The following is a 19,893-nucleotide window of genomic DNA, read 5'->3' as shown; positions in this document are numbered from 1 at the left end:
TTGGTTTTTCTTACATTCAGCCAGTCTATGGCTTTTGATTAGAGAGTTTAGTCCATTTATATTTAATGTTATCATTAATAAGTAAGGACTTACTCTTGCCACTTTGTTGTTTATTTTTTGGTTGTTTTATGGTCTTTTCTTCCTTCTTTTTTTTTTTTTTTTGAGACAGTGTCTCTCTCTGTTGCCCAGGCTGGAGTGCAATGGCACAATCTCAGCTCACTGCAACCCCCACCTCCCAGGTTCAAGCAATTCTCCTGCCTCAGCCTCCCAAGTAACTGGGACTACAGATGTGTGCCACGACATGCAGCTAATTTTTGTATTTTTAGTAGAATTGGGATTTCACCATGTTGGCTAGGCTAGTCTCAAACTCCTGACCTCAAATGATCCACCCATCTTGGTTTCCCAAAGTGCTGAAATTACAGGCATGAGCCACTGCGTCTGGCCTCTTCCTTCTTTCTTTCCTTCCTGTCTTCCTTTAGTTAAAATGATTTTCTCTGGGGATGTGATTTAGTTTCTTGCTTTTTATTTTTTGTGTATTCACTGCATGTTTTTTTGGTTTGAGGTTATTATGAGGTTTGTAGATACTCTTACAACCCATTATTTTGCCTGATAACAACTTAACACTGTCTGCATAAACAAATAAACAGCAAAAAGAAAACTAATAAAAACTCTGTTTTAACTTCATCCCCCCCGCCTACTTTTTCACTTTTTGTTGTTTCTATTTATGTCCTATTGTACTATGTCTTGAAAAACTGTAGGCATTATTTTTCATTGGCTCATCATTTATTCCTTCTACTTAGGATAAGAGTAGTTTACATTCCACATTTACAGTATTATCATATTCTGTTTTTGTGTGTACTTACTATTACCAGTGAGTTTTGTACCTTCAAATTATTTCTTATTGCTCATTAACATCCTTTTCTTTCTGACTGAAGTTCTCCCTTTAGCTTTTCTTATAGGACAGATCTGGTGTTGATGAAATCCCTCAGTGTTTGTTTGTCTGGGAAAGTTTTTATTTCTGCTTCATGTTTGAAGGATATTTTTGCCAGATATGTTATTCTAAGATAAAAGTTTTTTTTCCTTCAGCACTTTTAAGATGTCATACCACTCTCTCCTAGCCTGAAAAGGTTTCCACTGAAAAGTCTGCTGCCAGATGTACTGGAGCTCTATGGTATGTTTGTTTCTTTTCTCTTGCTGCTGTTAGGATTGTTACTTTATCCATGACCTTTGGGAGTTTTATTATTAAATGCCTTAAGGTAGTCTTCTTTGGGTTAAATCTGCTTGGTGTTCTACAAGCTTCTTGTACTTGGATAGTGATATCTAAGTTTGAGAAGTTCTCTGTTATCCCTTTCAATAAACTTTCTACCCCTATCTCTTCCTCTGTCTCATCTTTACAGCCAATAACTATTAAATTTGCTTTTTTAAGGCTATTTTCTAGATCCATATGTGTGCTTCATTGTTTTTTATTCTTTTTTCTTTTGCCTCTTCTGACTGTATTTTCAAATAGCCTGGCTTCAAGCTCACTAATTCTTCTGCTTGATCAGTTTTGCTATTAAATGACTATGGTGCATTTTTCAGTATGCCAATTGCATTTTTCAGCTCCAGAATTTCGGCTTGATTCTGTTTAATTATTTCAATCTCTTTGTTAAATTTATCTGATAGACTTCCTTTTCTGTGTTATCTTGAATTTCTTTGAATTTCCTTAACACAGCTATTTTAAATTCTCTGTCTGAAAAGTCACATGTCTCTGTTTTCCAAGATTGGTCTTTAGTGCCTTATTTAGTTCGTTTGGTGAGGTCATGTTTTCCTGGATGGTGTTGATGCTAGTAGATGTTCTTCAGTATCTGGGAATTGATGACTTAGGTATTTATTGTAGTCTTCATTGTTGGGGCTTATTTGTACCCGGCCTTCTTGGGAAGGTTTTCCAGATATTTGAAAGGACTTTGGTGTTATAATCTAAGCTATATCTGCTTTAGGGGACACTCCAAGCCCAGTAATGCTGTGGTTCTTGCAGACTCATAGAGGTACTGCCTTGATGGTCATGGACAAGATATGGGAGAATTCTCTGGATTACCAGGCAAGGACTCTTGTTCTCTTCCTTTACTTTCTCTCAAAGAAAGAGTCTCTCTCTGTGTTCTGAGCCACCTAAAGCTAGGGTGAAGTAACCCAAGCACCCCTGTGGCCACAACTACCATGACTGTGCTGGGTCAGACCTGAACCCAGCATGGCACTTGGTCTCACACAATGCCTGCTATATTCACTTCCTGGCTACTGCCTATGTTTGCTCTAGGCCCTGGGACTCTACAATCAGCCAGTAGCAAAGCCAGCCAGGCCTATGTCCTTCCTTTCAGGGCAGTGAGGTCCGCCAGGCCCTGGGTGGGTCTAGAGATACCATCTGGGAGTCAGGGACTAGAGTCAAAAACCTTAGATGTCTACCTGATGTTCTATTGCACTGCAGCTGAGCTGGCACTCAAACCACAAGATGCAGTTATTCCCACTTTTCCCTCCCCTTTCCAAAGACAGAGGAGCCTGACTCCATAGCCGCCACCACCCCAGGTCGCAAAGAATACTGCCAGAACACTGCTGATGCCCCTTAAGGCACAAGGTCTCTTAAGTCAGTTTGTGGTGGATGCTGCCTGGCCTGAGACCCACCCTTTAGGGCAGTGGGCTCCTCTCTGGCCCAGGGCAGGTCTATAAATGCCATCCAAGAGTCATATCCTGGAATCAGGAACCCCAAGAGCTCACTTGGTGCTCTATCCTCCTATGCCTGTGCTGGTACCTAAGGTGAAAGACAAAGTCCCCTTTAGTTTTCCCTCTGCTTTTGTCAAACAGAGGGAGTTTTTTCCCATAGCCACCACAGCTGATAATGTGCTGAGTCTCACCTGAAGCCAGCAAGTCTCAAGAGGCTCACGCAAGGCCGTTGATGTAGTACCTGCGTATCACTGCTGGTTTTTCAGGTCCCAAGGGCTCTTCAGTTAGCAGGTGATGAATGCTGCCAGTTTTGGGTCCTGTCCTTCAAGGCAGGGGTTTCCCTTCTGGCTCTGAGTATGTCTAGAAATGACATCTGGGAACTAGGGCCTGGAATGGGGGCCTCATGACTCTGACCAGTGTCCTGTCTTGCTGTGGTTGAGCTGTTATTCTCCTCAAGCAAAAAGAAGGGGTCTCTTTTGGAGCCTCAAGATGTGCAGCATGGGGTTAGGTGAGGGTGATGCCAGGATGCCATTGGCTGCCCCAGCTGGGGTCTCAGTATGTCATGTGCCCATCCAGTCGACTGTCTCTGGGCCTAGTTCAGCTCTAGGACTCACCTAAGGGTGAGTAGTAGTCCTTAAGGCCTACACTGCCTTTCAAGTTTACCTAGAGACAGAGGGCACTGTAGCCCTCCGTGGCGAGGTTTGCAGAAACTCAAATTTGGACCAATGGAATGGGCATTTTCCTCTGGCTTGGGCTAATTTAAATGCTCCTTCCATGGCTGGACATCAGCTGAGTTTAGTCTGGTTTTCCTTTCTGCTCTAACAGGACAGCACTGAGTTCAGTGCCTCAAAACTGCTGTGTTCTCCCTCCCTCAGTGCCCAGAGATGCTCTCTGCCCCCACTCTGCCACTTCTAGGGTGTAGGGGAAGGGTGGCGTTAGTGATTCAGGACTGTTTTTGCTTTTTTATGTTTTTTTTTTTTTATCTCTTCTGTGCCTCTTTCAGTGGTGTGAAGTTAAAACCAGGTACTATGAGTCTCACTTGATTTTTGGTTCTTATGAAGGTGTTTTTTTTCTGTGTAGATAGTTGTTGACTTGTGTTTGGGGATGATTGGTGGAGCCTTCTATTCTGCTATTTTGCTCTGCCTCCCTAATTCAAATATGTGGTTAACTTTTATGGGGTTTCCATGAACATTTGAAAAGAATGTGTACTGCTTATAGCAGGAGTCCCCACCCCCAGGCCATGGACCAGTACAGGTTCGTGGCCCATTAGGATCCAGGCCACAAAGCAGGAGGTGAATGGCAGGCTAGCAAGTGAAGCTTCATCTGTGTTTACAGCCACTCTCCATCACTCACATTACTGCCTGAGCTCCACCTCCTTTCAGATCAGTGGCAGCATTAGCTTCTCATTGGAGAGCGAACCCTATTGTGAACTGCACATGCGAGGGATCTAGGTTGCGTGCTTCTTATGAGAATCTAATGCCTGATGATCTGTCACTGTCTCCCACCATCCTAAGATGGAACTCTCTAGATGCAGGAAAACAAGCTAAGGGCTCCCACTGATTCTACATTATGTTGAGTTGTGTAATTATTTAATTATATATTACAATGTAATAATAATAGAAATAAAGTACACAATAAATGTAATGCACTTGAATTGTCTCCAAACCATCCCCCTCCCCAGTCCATGGAAAAATTGTCTTCCACAAAACCAGTCCCTGGTACCAAAAAGGATTGGGACCACTGCTTCATAGCATATGAAGTTGTACACCTGAGTATAAAATAAAATTTATAAATTATATTATTCAGATTATGCCTTTTATTGACCACTTAATTTTTTACTGCTATGTTGTTTGACATGTAAGCATCCTCTTACCCCATAGAACTTTACTGTGATGTGAATATTTTATCCTTTTCAGTTCTAATTAAACATTTTTACCTTGAATTCTGTGTTTGCAGTTAATATTACCATTCTACTTAATTTTGTTTGTATTTCTTAAACATATTTTCTCATCTCTTTATTTTCTATATTGTTAAGACTTTTTGTTTGAGGTGTGTTGTTTTGAACAATAATTTAGTGATGTTTTCTTTTGCCCCAATCTGATTATGTTTGTCTCTTTATAGAGAAATTTAACACATTCACATTTGTTGTGGTATTTGTATTTTATTTGGTCCCTATTGCTTTTTGCAGAGTGGGGGTGAGCTGGAGGGAAGTAAGGTTTTCTTTTCTTTTCTGTCTTGCTGTATTGATCAAATTTTCTTTATTTGTCTCCCTTCCTGCTAGAGATTGAGAAGTTCTACTGCTCAGTTTCCCCTACCCCCCAAAATCATACATGGGTGTATAATTTCTAGGACAAAACTTTTAAAATTCACAGTTGCCACATAGGTACCATAATTTAGCTATGCATAGAATGCTGCAGTCTATGATCTTTTTCTCTCAGAGTTCTGTAAATGTTACCTCACAATATTCTGACATTTAGGGTTGATGATAATCACATTCTCTTTCTTTTGAAGATAATTTTTTTTTGGACATAGAAACTCTAAAGGTTTTCTCTTTATTTTTGGAAATTTTTTTTCAATGCCCAACTCTCTGTCTTATATTTTCCCCTTAAGCTTTGGAAAAATTCTTTGCAAATGTTCTCATTTACTAATTTTGATGTTTGAAAGATTCACGCCACTGTGCATTGCTTCAGTGCAGAGTAGACTTTGCATTGAGTTTTTATTTGGGTAATCAACTTTTTCATTTCCATAGTTTCTTGTTTTCATATTTCTCCTTTTTTACAAAAGCCTGCAGTTTTATAATCAATGAAGTGTACCTTCCTAACTTTTTAACATCTTTGTTGGAGTATAATTGACATGTAATGAACTGTATATGTTTAAAATATACAGTTTGATATGTTTTGACATATGTATGAAACTGTGAACCATGGAACTATCACCACAGTCAAGATAATGAACATATGCATCCCTTACCAAAGTTTCCTTATGCTCCTTTTTAATCATTCCTGCCTCTGCTGTCTTCAGGAAACCATGGATCTGCTTTCTGTCACTATAGTTTGTATTTTGTAGAATTTTAAATAAGTAGAATTATACTATGTACTCTTTTTAAAAGCATATTTCTAGGCCAGGTTCAGTGGCTCACGCCTGTAATCCCAGCACTTTGGGAGGCTGAGGTGGGAAGATTGCTTGAGGCCAGGAGTTGCAGACCAGCCTGGGCAACATGATGAAATCCCATCTCTACAAAAAAATTTAAAAATTAGCCAGGCATGGTGGCCTGTGACTGTGATTCCAGCTACTCAGGAGGCTGAGGCAGAGGGATCTCATGAGCCCAGGATGTAGAGCCTGCAGTGAGCCATATTCACACCACTGTACTCCAGCCTGGACAACAGAGCAAGACCCTGTCTCAAAAGATAAAGAAAGAAATAATTTTTTAAATTAAATAAATAGAAATGGAAACATATAGCCAGGCATGATGGCTCATGCCTATAGTCCAAGCTACTCAGGAGGTGAGGTGGGAGGATCACCTGAGACTAGGAGGTCAAGGTTACAGTGAGCCAAGATCAAGCCACTGCACTCCAGTCTGGGCAGCACAGTGAGACCCTGTCCTCAAAATAAATAAATTTAATAAAAACATTTCTAAATGAAAATTTTAAACATAGAGAAAAATATAATGAACTACAGAACATCTATTACCTAAATTTATAATATTTGTTGGTGGTTCATTTATTTAATTTTTAAAAATAAATTGACTTTATTTTTAAGTTTTTGTACGTTTTTTTAGTTAATAGACTTTATAAACTGATACGGTTTGGACTTGTGTCCTCACCCAAATCCCATGTCAAATTGTAATCCCCAGTGTTGGAGGAGGGGCCTGGTGGGAGTTGACTGGTTCATGGGGGCAGATTTCCCCCTAGGTGTTCTCATGATAGTGAGTGAGTTCTCACAAGATCTGGCTGTTTAAAGTGTGTAGCACCTTCCACTTTACTCTTCTACTCTGGCCATGTAAGACGTGACTCCTTCCTCTTTACCCTCCACCATGATTGTAAATTTCCTGAGGCCTCCTCAGCCATGCTTCCTGTACAGCCTGCAGAACTGTAAGCCAATTAAGCTTCTTTTCTTTGTAAATTACCCAGTTTCAGGTAGTTCTATGCAAGAACAGACTAATACATAAACCTAAACAGTAGTTTTAGGTTTACAGAAAAATTGAGCCAATATTGAGCATCTTATAGATGTCCTTTGCCCTGCATACATTTTCCCCATTATTAACATTTGCAATAGTGTGGTATATTTGATACAAGTAGGGAACCAATATTGATATGTTATTATTGACTAAAGTCCATACTTTACATTAGGGTTCATCCTTTGTGTTGCACAGTTCTGTGGGTTTTAACTGTGTAATTTTTGTTTGTTTGACTTCTTTCACTTACTATAATCATTTCAAGATTCATTCATGTTTTTATGTGTATCACGTGTTTGTTCCTTTTTATTCCACCTTTTGTTTATTCACATGTTTGTGGACATTTGAGTTGTTTCCAACTTGGAACAAATTCAGATAAAGCTGCTATGAACATTCATGTGTAAGCCTTTGTGTACACATATGCTTTTGGGAAAATACCTAGAAGTGGAATGACTGGGTTATATGGTAAGAGTACGTTTAACTTTCTAAGAAATTGGAAAACTGTTTTTCTAAAATAGTCATACTGTTTTTTATTCCAACCAGCAGTGTATGAGTTCTGGTTGCTCCACATCTTTGTCAACATCTGGGATTGTCAGTCTTTAATTTTAGCCATCTTAACAGATGTGTGATATCTCATTTTTAAAATTTGCATTTCCCTAATAATTAATGGTGATGAACATATTTCTTATACTTATTGACTATCTGAATATCATCTATGGTAAGGTACCCATTTTCACATCTTTTGTCCATTTTTGTATTGGTTTGTTTTCCTATTACTCTGTTTTGAGAGTTCTTTGTATATTCTGGATGTAAGTCCTTTATCAGATATAAGATTTAAAAATTGTTTTTTCTTTCTCTTGACATTGTCTTTCAAAGACCAGAAGCTTTTAATTTTGATAAAGTTCAACTTACCAATTTTTTAATGGGTCAAGCTTTTGGTATTGTATCTAATAACTCTTTGTGTGACCCAAAGACACAAAAATACTTTATGGTTTTTTTCCAGAAATTTTATCTTTTTATGTTTTATTTACATTTAGGTTTGTGATTCATTTTGAGATAATTTTTGTATATGGAGTAAGATATAGATTCAGGTTTATGATTTTTGCATATGGATATCCATTTGTTCTCACACAATTTGTTGAAAAGAATATTCTTCCTCCATTGATTTATCTTTGCACTTTTATCAAAAATTAATTGATCAGGCTGGGCATGGTGGCTCATGCCTGTAATCTCAGCACTTTGGAAAGCCAAGGATCACTTGAGGCCAGGAGTTTGAGACCAGCTAGGAGTTCGAGGCCTCTCTAGAGATAGGGAGACCTTGTCTCTTTGAAAAAAAAAAGCATGGTGACACACATCTGTGGCTCCAGCTACTCAAGAGACTGAGTTAGGAGGACCTCTTAAACCTGGGAGGTAAAGGGTGCAGTGAGCCATAACTGTGCCACTACACTCCAGTAAAACTCTGTCTCAAATAAAAAAAAAAAAAAAATTGGCTGGGCATGGTGGCTCACGCCTGTAATCCCAGCTCTTTGGGAGGCTGAGGTGGGTGGATCACTTGAGGTCAGAAGTTCGAAACCAGCCTGGCCAACATGGTGAAACCCATCTCTACTAAAAATACAAACAAAAAAATTAGCCAGGCATGGTGGCGGGCACCTGTAATCCCAGCTACTTGAGAGGCTGAGGCAGGAGAATTGCTTGAACCCAGGAGGTGGAGGTTGCAGCAAGCCAAGATCACACCACTGCACTCCAGCCTGGGTGACAGAGTGAGACTCCATCTCAAAAAATAAATAAATAAATAAATAAAATTGACTAGGTATGTTTGGTTCCATTTCTGATCCCATTCTGTATTCTGTTTTGTTGGTCTATATGTCTGTCATTATACCAATACTACACTGTTTTGATTACTGTAGCTTTTTTTTTTTTTTTAAGACAGGGTCTCTGTGTTGCCCAGACTGGCATGCAGTAGCACGATTACAGCCCACTGCAGCCTCAACCTCTGGGGCTTAAGCGATCCTCGCACCTCAGCCTCTCAAGTAGCTGGGACTACAGGCATGCACCACCACGCCTGGCTAATTTTTTGTTATTTGTAGAGACAGTGTCTCCCTATGTTGCCCAGGTTGGTCTCGAGCTCCTGTCCTCAAGCGATCCTCCTGCCTCAGCCTCCTAAAGTGTTGGGATTACAGGTGTAAGCCACTGTGCCCAGCCTACTGTAGCTTTATAATGAAACTTAAAATAAGATGGTATAAGTAGTCCTCCAACTTAGTTTCTCTTTTTCAAAATTGTTTTATTCTTCTAGGTCCTCTGCAGTTTTAGAATATATATAATGAGCTATGTATAGCTTTTATTGCAGAATAGAAGTTGAGTCATTATCAATAAATCAGTTATTCTTTAGTCTCAGGATTAAAACAAAACAATGTAGAAGAAAAAACTTCATGTGTCACACTTTAGATAGACAGATATTTTCTAGCTAGGTAAATAATGTCAGTATTCTGTGCCACGTGAGAACTCAGCATAGAATTATGATTGCATTTTTATATCAGTTAAGGTTATTTGTTTCAAGGCAACAGAAATGTAAAGGGGATTTATTGGGAAAATGCTGGGGTAGCTCATTGAAGTGGAGGGGGAGCTGCAAGATCTAGGGTAGCTCTGAGAACCTTTAGACATTGGACATAAGTACTCACTGTCGTCATGATTCTATTAGCATTTCTCCTTTGTGTCTCTCTGGGATTTTATTTTCCTAGGCCATTTCATGTAGTGGAGCCCATGGCCTCCAAGAAGAGGAATTTTCTCTACCACTAAGACAAATTTTGGAAAGGAATCTGATTGGCTCAGCCTGGGCCACTTTCATTACTAAATTAGTCACCATTATTAGGGAAATGGAAAACTCTAATTGGCGAGCTCTGGAGTTTATTGTGAGAAAGTTTTCCCAAAGGAAGGGATTACTGTTGTCTGAAGTATGGAAAGTAGTTGTTGGGTACACAAACCCAATGGATATTCACCACCATGTACTACACACAGCTGAGAGATAGAACTATTTGATGACCTTAAAGCAATAGATTGCAGTTGGTGGGCTTTCTGAAATTCTCCTTGATACATACTATGTACCCTGTTTTTCCTAAAAAAAAAAAAAAAAAAAAAAAAAAAAAAACTATTCTCCTTGGGCTGTATGGCATATTATATATAACATGTAAAAGTTGCCAGTATTTACATCTTGGTTTTATATTTGTGAAATTATTGCCGATACTGTTTTGTTTAAATATTATGTGGTAGTCCATAATCTTCATTCATATTTTTCTCTACTTTCTCCTTTAGGGTGCTGGAAATGTAAACAAGAATAGACTGTTCATTCCTGATGGTTTTTAGTCTATACTAACATATTGTTTGTCATGGCATCCGAGACTGAAAAGACCCATGCTTTACTGCAGACTTGTAGCACTGAATCTCTTATTTCCAGCCTTGGTCTGGGGGTATTTTGCCTCGTAGCTGACAGACTTCTTCAGTTTTCCACAATTCAGCAAAACGACTGGCTTCGTGCTCTCTCAGATAATGCAGTACATTGTGTAATTGGCATGTGGTCATGGGCGGTAGTCACTGGAATCAAGAAGAAGACTGACTTCGGAGAAATCATTTTAGCTGGATTTTTAGCCTCTGTTATTGATGTAGACCACTTTTTTCTAGCTGGATCCATGTCTTTAAAGGTAAAAAGCATAGGCTTAATTTTTCTGATCTTTAATTTCCTTAGCACTATTTTGCTGATCTTTACAGCATCATTTAGAACTAGAGAAGATTTGTCTTAAAATAGGAAAGCACATTCATTTAACCTTTTTGACCACTTAGTACTTCCCTAAAGATGCACACAGACATGTTGCTAATCAAATTATTTGCCATCACAAACTGCTATGGATTCACATAGAGCAAAGACCCATGAACTGTACCTAAAGAGTTCAGTGCTGGCTTACAAAGGATGTGTTTAGCCAGGTCTTGAAGAATGTATTAGTAAACCGGTTTAAATTAACAGGGGTGATTCTCAAGGGTGTCCTAGTTCTTTTTGTATCAGTGTGGTTTCTTCAGGAGCACACTTAACATTTCCCCCTTATTCTTTAGGTTTTACAGTTAGTATGCAGCTCCTAAGTACTCCATAAAAGTTGAATAGCTTTAAGATGATTCCCAGTCCTGAGGAATGACTTGAACAGATTAATTCTCCCAGTCCCTTTTGGGGCGAAAGGCATGTATTTCAACTGGACTGACTACAACACAGTCCCTTGTGGAGAAATTGAGGAATTTCACTGAGGCATTCAGGAGTTCAGTTATATAGTTCACAAATGAACTAAACTTAAAATGTTGGTTCAGATAATATTTTCTAAACGTCAGAAGATTTGCCTACGTTTTATGTGTTTATGATCTATAAACATTTCAGGAAAGAAATCTAAACTGATAGAGCAAGGACTTTCTGTTTCATTCACCCCTGGCCTAGAACAATGCCTGGCTTACCTAGTAGATATTCAGGAAATATTTGTGGAATGAATGAGAAATATTCACTTTTTCCTATTATGCATCAAGTACCAGGTATTTCTCAGAAATTGTTTCACTTATTTAGAAAATCAGTAAAGAATCAGTAATTGCTAATTAAAGACAAACTTTTGTGCTATAAGTAGAGTTAGCATAACATTTTGTTTAAGATTGAAATGAGAAGACTTGAGTTTGAATCCTGGTGGTTTGGTGTTAGTAGAGTACTTTTCTTTTTTTTAGTTTTTTTTTTATTTTTATGGATTTAAGGCCACAAGCACAGTTGTATAATGTGTATGTATTGCATAGCAGTAAAGTCTGAGCTTTTAGTGTACCCATCACTCTAATGCTGTACAAATAGTATTTTATCTCTCACCTCTTCTCACTCTCCCACCTCTTGGAGTCTCCAATGTCTGTTATTCCACTCTGTATGTCCATGTGTACCCGTTGTTTAGCTCTCGCTTACAAGTGAGAACATGTGTGGTTTTTTTACTTTCTGTTTCTGCATCATTTCACTAAGGATAATGGCCTCCAGTTCCAACCATGTTGCTGTACAAGAAATGATTTTATTATTTTGTATGGGCAAGTAGTGTTCCATGGTGTGATTATATATCACATTTTATCCAGTCATCCACTGATGGACACTTAGGTTAATTCCATGACTTTGCTATTGTATATAGTGCTGCATAATCATACAAGTGCAGATGTCTTTTTTATATAATGATTTCTTTTCTTTTTTTTTTTTTTTTTTGAGATGGGGTCTTGCTCTGATGCCCAAGCTGGAGTGCAGTGGTGTGATCACGGCTCACTGCAGCATCAACCTCTTGGGCTCAGGTGATTCTCCCACCTCAGCCTCCTGAGTATCTGGGACCATAGTCACATGCCACCATGCCAGGCTAATTTTTAAAAAATTATTTGTGGAGGCAGGGTCTCCCTATGTTGCCCAGTCTGGTCTCAAACTCTTAGGCTCAAGTGATCCTCCCGCCTCAACCTCCCAAAGTGCTGGGATTACAGGCATGAGCCACTGTGCCTGGCAATTATTTATTTTAAATAATAACTTATTTTCCTTTTGGAAGATATTCAGTAGTGGGATTGCTGGATCAAAAGGTAGTTCTATTTTTAGTTCTTTGAGAAATCTCCATACTGCTTTCCATAGAAGTTATACTAATTTATATTCCCACCAACAACGTATAAGTGTTTCTTTTTCTCTGCATCCCTGCCAACATCTGTTGGTTTTTGACTTTTTAATAATAGCCATTCTGATGGTATGTGATGGCATCTCATTGTGGTTTTAATTTGCATTTCTTTGATTATTAGTGATATGGAGCATTTTTTCATGTTTGTTGGCTGCTTGTGTGTCTTCTTTTGAAAAATGTTTGTTCATGTCCTTTGCCCACTTTTTGATAGGGTTATTTGTTTTTTTCTTGTTGAGTTGTTTGAGTTCCTTGTGGATTCTGGATATGAGCCCTTTTCCAAATGAACCCTACTTTCTCCCATCCTGTAGGTTGTCTGTTTACTCTATTGATTATTTCCTTTGCTGTGAAGAAGCTCTTTAGTTTAATTAAGTTCCCTTTTCTTCTTTAAGTTTTAATTTCTTCATCTGTAATATGTGGATTATAACATTACTTACCTTGTGGGATTTTTGTGAGGATTAAGTAAGCATGATAAGTGACATGGCCTGGTAAATATTAACAGTAAATGGGCCGGGTGTGGTGGCTTACGCCTGTAATCTCCCAGCACTTTGGAGGCTGAGGCGAGATCAAGAGATCGAGACCATCCTGGCCAACATGGTGAAATCCCGTCTCTACTAAAAATACAAAAAAAAAATTAGCCGGGCATAGTGGCAGGCGCCTGTAATCCCAGCTACTTGGGAGGTTGAGGCAAGAGAATTGCTTGAACCCGGGAGGTGGAGGTTGCAATGAGCCAAGATCACGCCATTGCACTCCAGCCTGGGCAAGAAGAGCGAAACTCTGTCTCAAAAAAAAGTAAATAAATAAAATAAATGTTAGAGATTGGGATAAGCTATGAAACATTATAAAATATGTGATTCATAAATGTATTCATCTAGAATTTATTCTATTATAATTTTTAAAAGCATTTAGGCTGCATAATGTATTTATCCTTTAATTCACTTAGAAGCACTATTGTTAAGAATATGAATTATAGAGTTAGACAGACCCAGGATCAAATCCCAGCTGTGCCACTCATTAACTGCACAGTATGGGGGAAGTAACTAGCCTCACTGCCTCAGTTTTCTCTGCTGTAAAATGCTACCTACCATATAGAGTTGTTATAAGGATCAAATGAGATAGTGCACATAAAGTACAGCATAGTGCTAGTATTAATCATTATTTTTGAATTAAGTATTAAAATATTTTACATCCACCATAAGGTGATATGTGATTATCAGTAATAAATATCAAAACTGAATAAGTATTCATGACAGTGATCTATTTTTACTTCTATGATAATTCCATTTTCTTTCCTTATTCATTGTTTTTCTATTAGTAAAAAAATCAAAGGCCAGGCACAGTGGCTCATGCCTGTAACCCCAACACTGGGAGGCTGAGATGGGAGGATCACTTGAGGCCAGGAGCTGAAGACCACCTTGGGCAACAGAGCAAGACTCCATCTCTACAAAAAATAAAAAACTAGCCAGGCATGGTGGTGTATGCCTATAGTTCCACCTAATCAGGAGGCTGAGGCAAGAGGATCACTTGAGCCCAGGAGTTACAGTGAGGTTACAGTGAGCTAAGATTGTGCCACTATACTCCAGCCTGGGCTTTGAGACAGCACAAGTCTCTGTCAAAAAAAAAAAAAAAAAAAAAAAAACACTGCATTGACATTTTAGAATCAGCCAACAACAAGAATTTCCAGTTTCTTTTTTAGCAGCTATTAATATAAATAGATGTTAATTCACAAATAAGAGTATGAAGAATCAGTATGGCTGTAAACATATCCCGAGCATAACTCAACATCAGGTTATTGCTTTCTTGCAAGTAGTGATTACCATAGGCTCCTTAATCCCATCCTGTTGAAAATGTTGTACTTCCTATTAAAGGTGTCACCAGTCTTTCCAATCAGTTCTATGATTTATATTTTACTAATATGGATTATAAACTAAACCTTTATTACTATAGTACATAAAAGTGCTTTTGTTGGGGGGAGAAATCTGATGCCAGTGTAATGCTATTGCCTTTGGAAGTTATTTTATCTTTTGCGTGGAGGGCTTAAAAACTGTTCTTTTATCATTATTACAGTAATAGCTCTACTAAATTGTCTCAAAGCTTATCATTGAGTCAGTTTTTTAAGATGGGCTCTTTCAATAGATTCGCGTTTTTATTTTTGGTTTTCTTGGATCATAGCTTTAAATACTAGTTCCATTCTGTTTCTTTGTTTTTCTTCTTTAGGGACTTCAGTTATACGTATGTTGTTTCTTTTTGCCTGTATTCTGTTTCAGCTATTTGCCACCTGACTGTTTTTACTTTTTCCTCATATCATTTTTATTCTCTTGGTTGGTTTCCTGCATTTTTTCTTTTCTTTTCTTTCTTGAGACAGAGTCTTATTCTTGCCCAGTTTGGGGTGCAGTTGTGTGATCTCAGCTCACTGCAAGCTCTGCCTCCTATGTTCAAGGGATTCTCATGCCTCAGCCTCCTGAGTAGCTGGGATAACAGGCATGCACCACCATACCCAGCTAATTTTTGTATTAATTTTTTCAATGTTCCTTATTAAACTTTCATTTGACCTATTCTCCCTCGGATACATTGCAATATAGTCATTTATTAGATTGTTTTTGTTTTTTTCCATACTGAGTTTAATCAGTTATTATCTTTTTTTAATCTATTTTTTTCCATTTTTGAATTTCTTATTCAAGATTTTTTATTCCCCATATGGTTGTTTGAGATTTAATTTAGTTTGGAGTCTTGTGATATAATTTTCTTATGTTTTATGTAGTTAAAAAAAAATTTGTTGTTTTGTATTTGTTACTAGGAACAGGATTTAAGAGATGGTTCTTTTTTTTTTTTGAGGGTGGGGGTTGTTTTTTAGACAGAGTTTCACTCTTATTGCCCAGGCTGGAGTGCAATGGTGTGATCTCAGCTCACCGCAACCTCCACCTCCCAGGTTCAAGTGATTCTCCTACCTCAGCCTCCTAATTAGCTGGGATTACAGGCATGCACCATCATGCCCAGCTAATTTTGTATTTTTAGTAGAGACGGGGTTTCTTCATGTTGGTCAGGCTGGTCTCGAACTCCTGACCTCAGGTGATCAGCCCACCTCAGCCTCCCAAAGTGCTAGGATTACAGGTGTGAGCCACCCCACTTGGCCTGATATTTTTATTCTGTTTTTTATTTTCCTCCTGTACTAGCTTTTTATAGATTTGTTCTATTTTATCACTTTATTTCATGATATTACATTATTCTTTATTCTAACATATTCTTGGTTAAGGCAGTGTTAGTAAAAGGACCTATGATGAACTTAACATATTGCGGATATAGAATTTAAAAACAAAGGTGAAGACAAAAGTAGAATAATAATACAGAAATGGTACATGTTCTGATGAAGTAGAAGTAAAACAAAATATGGAGGAGAAGGCAGGGAAAGAGGAGCGTAAAATAAACTCTTTGATGTTCATACCATAGGTGAGAGGTAAAGAATACTCGTTTGAGGAGAGGGTTTATAGGATTCCTTGTTCAAGGGTGGTCTGATTTGACAGTGGGACAAGGTACAGTCTCTTTAATAAGTAACTTTTTTTCATGTGGTCAGATCATTGTCTGATTTTTGTTTGTGTTTTTTGGACAGGAAACTACATTTCTTCCTTTTACTACTTCTTTTCCTTTTCACCATCCAGTCTCCAAAGGGTGTCTCTCCCTTTCTTACCATCATCTCCCCCAGAATCAATACCTTTCAGAGTCTTGAAGGTCCACTTTTAAGTCCTTTCCCTGCAGTTAGTGCTCTGACCTACTAGGACACTCCAGTATTTTCACACTTAAGCTGAACTTCCTAGTGGTAATTTTAGATCAATCTTAGGGTTCCCCTCTTCTCTCTTCAACATAGTTTTTCCTGACTTGGATGGAAGTGTGAGAGAGAGAACCCACTGATTTGGTGTTTATTTTAATACTTATGGGTAATTTCAAATATGGGCATTCTCTGGCTTCTGTTTATGCGAGGGTTTGAGATTTTGTGTAGTTTTATTTGTCCTTCATGTTTTGTAATACTTTTAGAGGATATGTGCGGAGATTCAGATTTAGACAATCATAACTATCCTCAGCTTTATTTTTGTTTAGGGATTATCTCGCTGCAAATTAGTCTTTAAAGCAGGTGGGAACAAAACCCTACTCATGAATCATTCAGGGATTAAGCCTGAAATTTTTATTGGTTCAGATATTGAATATACATTTTGGTAGTGGCTTAGAAATTTACTGAAGTTTGCCAGGCATCATGGCTCACATCTGTAATCCCAGCATTTTGGGAGGCCAAGGTGGGTGGATCACCTGAATTCAGGAGTTCGAGACCAGCCTGGCCAACATGGTGAAACCCCGTCTCTACTAAAAATACAAAAATTAGCCGGGCATGGTGGCAGGTGCCTATGATCCCAGCTACTCGGAAGGCTGAGGCTGGAGAATTTTAACCTGAAAAGCAGAGATTGCAGTGAGCTGAGATTGCGCCACTGCACTCCAGCCTGGGCAACCGAGCAAGACTCCATCTAAAAAAAAAAAAAAAAAAAAAGAAATTTACTGAAGTTTTTTTAACTCAATTTTAGAATACATGTTTAAAATAATATAATTTTTCTAAATGTTGTAAATAAATTCCAAAAGTGTTTATAGCTAATATAAAATGGATATAACAAAAATATTTCCCTCTTTTGCCTTGACTAAAGAATATTTTATTTGGTTGTGAGATATTTTTACAGTGCTCTTAGAGGCCCTGGGTAATTATATAAAACTCTAAATTACACAAACTGTACACTTAGATTATAAATTATGTTCATATTGTGAATTTTCTAAGCAAATAATGGGAAACTTACTTAAAAAATTAATCTCCATATTCCTGAGACCTTGATTTTATTTTTAATGTAAAGGATATCCTGCTCACACTTTTATATTCTTTTATATATATATATATAATTTTGGTATATGTATTCTGAAGTGGCATAGAACATCTTTCTTTTGCATGTCCAATAGACTCTGGAAAATATTTTAAAAGATTAAGAAGCATGTATAAAATTTTGTTTTGCTAGAAAGGAAATGATACTCGCTATTACTTTGCTCCCTCAGGCTGCTTTGACTCTTCCACGAAGACCTTTCCTTCACTGTTCTACTGTGATACCCATTGTGGTTCTGACCCTGAAATTTACTATGCACCTTTTCAAGCTCAAAGACTCATGGTGCTTTCTTCCCTGGATGTTATTTATATCCTGGACTTCACATCATATCCGAGATGGGATTCGTCATGGTTTGTGGATATGCCCATTTGGAAAAACTTCTCCTTTGCCATTCTGGCTTTATGTAATAATCACATCATCTTTACCTCACATCTGTTCATTCGTTATGTATTTAACAGGAACCAGACAAATGATGTCTTCAAAACATGGAGTTCGTATTGATGTCTGAGGTAACCATACGGCAGTCTTAGAGAAGCAAATGGCTCAGATGATGATAATTAAGAGTAGCCAACATTAAAGTTAATTTTTAAAAATACAGTTAGGTGTTTACATTATTTAGTTATTATAATTCTGGAATCCTCTTGCTCAGGAAGCATGTATAACTTTTTAAAAAATTATACTTGTTATTATTCTACTTCTCTCTTCTATGACAACTCTAGTGCAATATTAGAGTTTCATTTATTCCACGATATATTTTTATTGTTTTTTTCTGTTTATCTGGCTTTACTAGTAGTTCTTTTAGATTAACATCCAGTTCATTTTCTGGAAATATACCTGGAATTTAGTCCATTTCCTAATGAAAAACAGCTCAAATTTTAGGGTAACTAGTTTGTAAAGAGTTAACATTATATTTGGATCCAATTTTCTTGAGATATTGAAATAGTGAAATCACCAAATAAATGATGTGAATCATTTAACTATACAAATGTATAGTTAATGCTAACATGTATTTATTTTCATATATGTTGATCCTGAGTGAAATTTAATTTGCAGAATGCTTTATGAGTTATGATTACTGGCAAAACCTTCAGAACACTTGTGACACATTATTATAATATCCAGTAGCTAACATTAGATCTAGCTTATTATTTCAGAAATTAATTTAGGAAATAATTATTAAAACATGTTGGCTACAGTAACACTTTACTGAAGTAGTATTTTTTAGTATCTCTAGCCTAGAATCTCATGTGTTAGTTTTAACTGTTTTGAAAAACATAACTAAATGTAATATTTTTTAATAAGTAACATTAACAAAATATTGATATTGGGATCATAACCATAACATTTGAATTCATGCAAAAAAAAGACCAGAAATGTCATTTCAAATGTAAATTCCTGAATGTACCATTAAAATTGTTTTAGTTGCTATCAGTTTGTTTATATACTATTTTATATACTATTCTATTTTACTCTGCCTGATACTGAAAGACAGCATATATTTTTTTCAAAATAAAGTTTTAGGAAATTTGCTTTTTCCTTTTTCTTTCAGGTTGATCTTCTATTAAAATGATTCCTCTTTATTAGAGAAGGAAAATTTAGTTGCTATACATCTTATATTTGCACAGTTTATTAAAATCCGTGCCCTAAAGGTACCTGCTTTTCTTTGTGGCATATATGGCACCTGCTGTCTTCAGATTTTCTTACAGTTTTGTGATTTATAATGCTAGTGATTGGTGCCTTATTCTCTGAGGAAAGATGGAGGGTTCACAAAGCAATGCCTTATCCACAGCGGATTTTCTTGTATATCAAGTTAAACAGAATTCTGTAAATTATTATGAAGGTTCAAGCTCTTTAGGGGAGTTTTTTTTCTTGTTGTTAACAAATTGGTTGCAATCTATTATATTTTGCAATTGATTAGATACTACAGTCTACTTATTTTTCAAGAGTAATTATTGTATAAGTTTGGTTGATATAATGGTAAATATTATATAGTGGGGGTAAATTTGATTAGAGTTTTTTTTAAGCATCTGACTTCAGAAATCCATGGAAATAAAGTCTGTATCTTGTGTAACAATTCCTGACTAAATTGCAAAACCTATTCTACTTTTTCTTTCTTCATATTAAACAAATAAATATTATTAAAAATATAGGGCCTTATTTAAGAATGCTACATAGCGACCAGACGCGGTGGCTCACGCCTGTAATCCCAACACTTTGGGAGGCCAAGGCAGGCAGGTCACTTGAGGTCAGGAGTTCGAGACCAGCCTGGCCAACATGGTGAAACCCCGTCTCTACTAAAAATACAAAAATTAACTGGGCGTGCTGGTGTGCACCTGTAGTTTCAGCTCGGGAGGCTGAGGCAGACAATGGCTTGAATCTGGGAGGCAGAGGTTGTAGTGAGCTGAGATGGGGCCACTGCACT

The 19,893-nt window shown here is 37.4% G+C and overlaps 1 protein-coding gene across 2 annotated transcripts in view; it reads left to right on the top strand.

Annotated features, from left to right (window-relative positions):
• Window positions 1-19,568, top strand: part of TMEM267 (transmembrane protein 267) — a 36,042-nt gene extending 16,474 nt beyond the window's left edge. Inside the window, exons 2-4 of one of the 2 annotated variants that reach the window (XM_030814037.1) lie at window positions 10,175-10,560; window positions 17,644-17,821; window positions 17,930-19,552. In XM_030814037.1, coding sequence (XP_030669897.1) covers window positions 10,249-10,560; window positions 17,644-17,821; window positions 17,930-17,979 — 540 coding nt within the window. In that variant the 5' untranslated portion in view covers window positions 10,175-10,248 and the 3' untranslated portion in view covers window positions 17,980-19,552. Of the gene's footprint in view, window positions 1-10,174; window positions 10,561-17,643 lie in introns of both variants that reach the window. The other variant, XM_030814036.1, reaches the window with a different exon arrangement.
• The last annotated feature ends 325 nt before the right edge of the window (window positions 19,569-19,893 follow it).

Source organism: Nomascus leucogenys, chromosome 6, assembly GCF_006542625.1.
Source record: "Nomascus leucogenys isolate Asia chromosome 6, Asia_NLE_v1, whole genome shotgun sequence".
NCBI lineage: Eukaryota > Metazoa > Chordata > Mammalia > Primates > Hylobatidae > Nomascus > Nomascus leucogenys.
Note: the sequence above shows the minus strand (reverse complement) of the source record. Positions and strands in the feature narration are given on the sequence as shown.